Consider the following 3,481-nt stretch of genomic DNA (forward strand, 5'->3'; position numbering starts at 1 on the left):
TTCTAACACTCCTAAATGTACATGCAACCTTAAATACCTTGGATCTATGTTTTCTCTATTATACATGCAAATATGAACTTCCATGGTATTATCCTAATCTAGCATACAAAACAATGAATATAACAAGATAGAATACATACCTCTTTGATGTAGAAAGTCTTCATGAAGCTTGAGTGCCTAGTGCCCCAAGTGTGACACCTCAAATGGTTCACACAACACCAAATACACTTGGAATAACTTGAGAGAAACTTGAACACTCCTTGAAATCGTCTAACCCTCACACTCACACATAGTGCACGATTTCTTGAGCCATGGGATTCTTTTATATGGTGGCTATTAGGGTTACACCATGTAACTTGTGACTTTACCCATTCCTTATGCTCCATGGATTTTATCCTCCATGGAGCATCCATGGGTCACCCCATGGACTTAGTCCAACATAAGGAATCTTGGATCACAAGCCCACATATATAAGAATGAATGATTTACACAATCAACCCATATATTTAATTAGTCTCCTTTTGATCACTTAATTAATTCCAAATTAATTCTTGATCAATACTAATTAAATAACCTTATTAATATATTAGAACTTATAATATATTAAAAAACCTTAAGTGTTATTTATCTCATTTTAATCTATCCAAATGCATGATGCCATGCAACCCAAATGGACCATGCCGGGTCGGGTCAAGTCTTACCAATTATAGTTATGGACTTAGACATTAATCCAACAAATTGATCTTCAATAAATCGGACGTCTGTTGAAACAATGATCTTCTTATTCTCTAGATCGAAGATTTTATAACCTTTGGTACCTTGTGGGTATCCGACAAATATTCCGGGTCTTCCACATGGTTCAAATTTATCACCCCCTATTTCCACGCTACAATAATAAGTCAAACAGCCAAAAACCCTCATGTGTTCATAGGAAGGTCTTTCATTAAATAGAAGGTCACAAGGAGTGGCTCCATGTAAGACTTTTGAGGGCATTCGGTTTATCACGTACGTGGCGGTCAAAATAGACTCACCCCAAAAACTCTTAGGTAGGTTAGCTTGGAACCTTAAGGCCCTTGTGGTCTCAAGAAGGTGGCGGTGCTTGCATTTGACCACCCCATTTTGCTGCGGGGTGTGGGGGCAAGAGGTTTCTAAAACGATACCTTCTTCGGCGTAAAAATCATGCATGGCATTAGATACGAACTCGCCACCATTGTCACATCTAACACGCTTGATTTGCCTTTCAAATTAAGTTTTAACCATCTTATAGAAATCCATGAGGCAGGTGCTTACCTCACTCTTATGTTTTAGTAAAAAGGTCCAAACCGTCCTACTGTAGTCGTCAACAATAGTTAAAAAATAAAATGCCTTGCTAGTTGAGGGAGTCCTATATCTCCCCCATATGTCACAATGTATCATATCAAAACAAGAGATTGTTTTTATTTCACTAGTGGGAAAGGGTAGCCTAGTGTTTTTTGCCTTTAAACAAGCATCACAATTTAAAATGTTCTTATGAGAAGGAATTAAATCTAAACGAGAAACTTTCTTGGATGAAGGATGTCCCAGTCTCTTGTGCCAAGTCTTGAAGGTTGTCAAGAGAGCTTTATTTGTCTTCATTGCCCCCATGCGATACAATCCTTCAACGCGATTACCCACTCCAATCAAGCGCTTCGTCCCCATTTCCTGCATAACAAAGAAACCAGGAAAGAAAGTGACAGTACAGTTAAGCTCATTGGTTAATCTTCCAACCGAAAGAAGATTATAATTGAAACTTAGCACAAGTAGAACTCCTTTAATTCTAATCCCTCCAGCAAGATCATGATCTCCTTCACCCACAACAGGTACCCTGTCACCAGCGGGAACAACAACGGGTGTACCCTTTGGGTTATGGTTCTCATTTTTAAGAAAATCTCTTTTATCGATCATGTGTTCGGTGGCACCCGAATCAACCACCCAACTATCAGAATTGTTAACCTTACCTGCCATATTCGCTCTTGGCTAAGATGTATTTTTTGCCATACCTCCGTTGTCCTTGAAGTGGGTAACAAACATGTGGTACTACTTATCTGTCAGACCGGGTACAGGGCTGGCAGCCATCGCAGCCTTTGGTTTCTCTTTGTTCTTTGTTCCAGGCCACCATTTGGGATAACCATTCAGTTTAAAACATCCTTCCTTCACGTGTCCTTCCCTTTGACAAAAATTGCATTTTTCTTTCTTTTTTTCTTTATCAGCTCTTGTGGCCTTGGTATTTGTCTTAGACGACATCAGATTATTTTGCTTGGTTTGTAAGTGTCGCTGCGTTTTTTCAGCACCATAGTTGGCTTGAAAGGAAGCGGCTTCCGACCCCGGCCTTTTTGATCCGCCCATAATTTCCCTTTGCTGCTCGTTTTGGCTACCAAATGATAAGTCGCACCAAGAGATGGTGTTGGTTTTGTGGCCAAGATTTGGGTTCGAATGACAGAGAATTCATCATCGAGTCCCATTAAAAATTCATAGGTTCTTTCTTTCTCTTTTACTTCATTCAATTGCTTTCCAATTGAACATGTGCATCCATCATATTTACATCGAGGTGTAGGAAAAACAACTTGGAGTTCATCCCAAACAGATCTCAATTTGGTATAATAATTTGAAACAGACATACCTCCCTGTCGGGTTGTGTTTAGTAGTTGCTTCAATTCGTATGCCCTTGGTGCGCCTTCTTTCTCAAACCTTTCTTCAAGATCTCTCCATATTTCTGATGAGGTGTTAGCGTATCTCACGCTCGTGCGTATCTCCTTTTCCATAGCCGTTGTTAGCCAGCCCTTGACCATGGCATCCGCACGGATCCAGGCCATGTGCATCAGTACATGGGTGAGTTCGTTTTCGGTTTCTTGATGCTCCCATTGATGAAGCCCATCTTGTTTTTCGCCAAGAGAAAGTTAATCATCTCTTGCCTCCATTCATTGTAGTTGTTGTCGTTCAATATGTCATTCACTTGCATCTGCTTAGGATAGTCAGATGGGTGAATGTACAATGGCGAATTGGTGTCAATGGCTTCACCTTCTTGTTTCTTTCCTCCATCGCTATTTTCTCCGCTCATGGTGGCATGATGATCTGGTTATCGGATGCAAATAACCTGCTCTGATACCATGAAAATTTCTATAAGCCAAACCAGTTTCTGTTTCATAGAATGGAGAAAGAATACAAGCGGAACATTTAAAAGAGAACCTAGCTATAAAAGAGGAATAAACTAGGAAACTCAAACAAAGGAAAAAAAATAGAAGATATGACAGAATATATCCTTTAGAAAACGAGTATGAGATGATGCAAATACTAGTTTTTGCAAGGATATGTGCGTTGGAGAGAAGCAATTAAAAACTAGATTTCCTAGATTATTTTCATTATAAAGGAAAAAGGATTGTCTCAAACAAATCAACCCATGGAGTTACTTCTTTTACTTGAAGATGTTAATCTTAGTGATCAAAGTGACAAGTAGGTTTAGGAT

General features: G+C 39.4%; 1 protein-coding gene across 1 annotated transcript; it reads right to left on the minus strand.

The window, feature by feature from the left end:
* Positions 1 to 2,261: 2,261 nt before the first annotated feature.
* LOC145099025 (uncharacterized) lies at positions 2,262 to 2,831 on the minus strand. The gene has a single exon (XM_079036613.1). The coding sequence runs from the start codon at positions 2,829 to 2,831 to the stop codon at positions 2,262 to 2,264; it is 570 nt and encodes a 189-aa protein (XP_078892739.1).
* Positions 2,832 to 3,481: the final 650 nt, after the last annotated feature.

The sequence above is a fragment of the Lactuca serriola genome, chromosome 4 (genome assembly GCF_051521515.1).
Source record: "Lactuca serriola cultivar US96UC23 chromosome 4, Lser_US96UC23_V15, whole genome shotgun sequence".
Classification (NCBI taxonomy): Eukaryota; Viridiplantae; Streptophyta; class Magnoliopsida; order Asterales; family Asteraceae; genus Lactuca; species Lactuca serriola.

Bases quoted from the DNA above. Each gene is read 5' to 3' on its own strand.
- LOC145099025 (XM_079036613.1), bottom strand. From the start codon at position 2,831: ATGGCCTGGATCCGTGCGGATGCCATGGTCAAGGGCTGGCTAACAACG.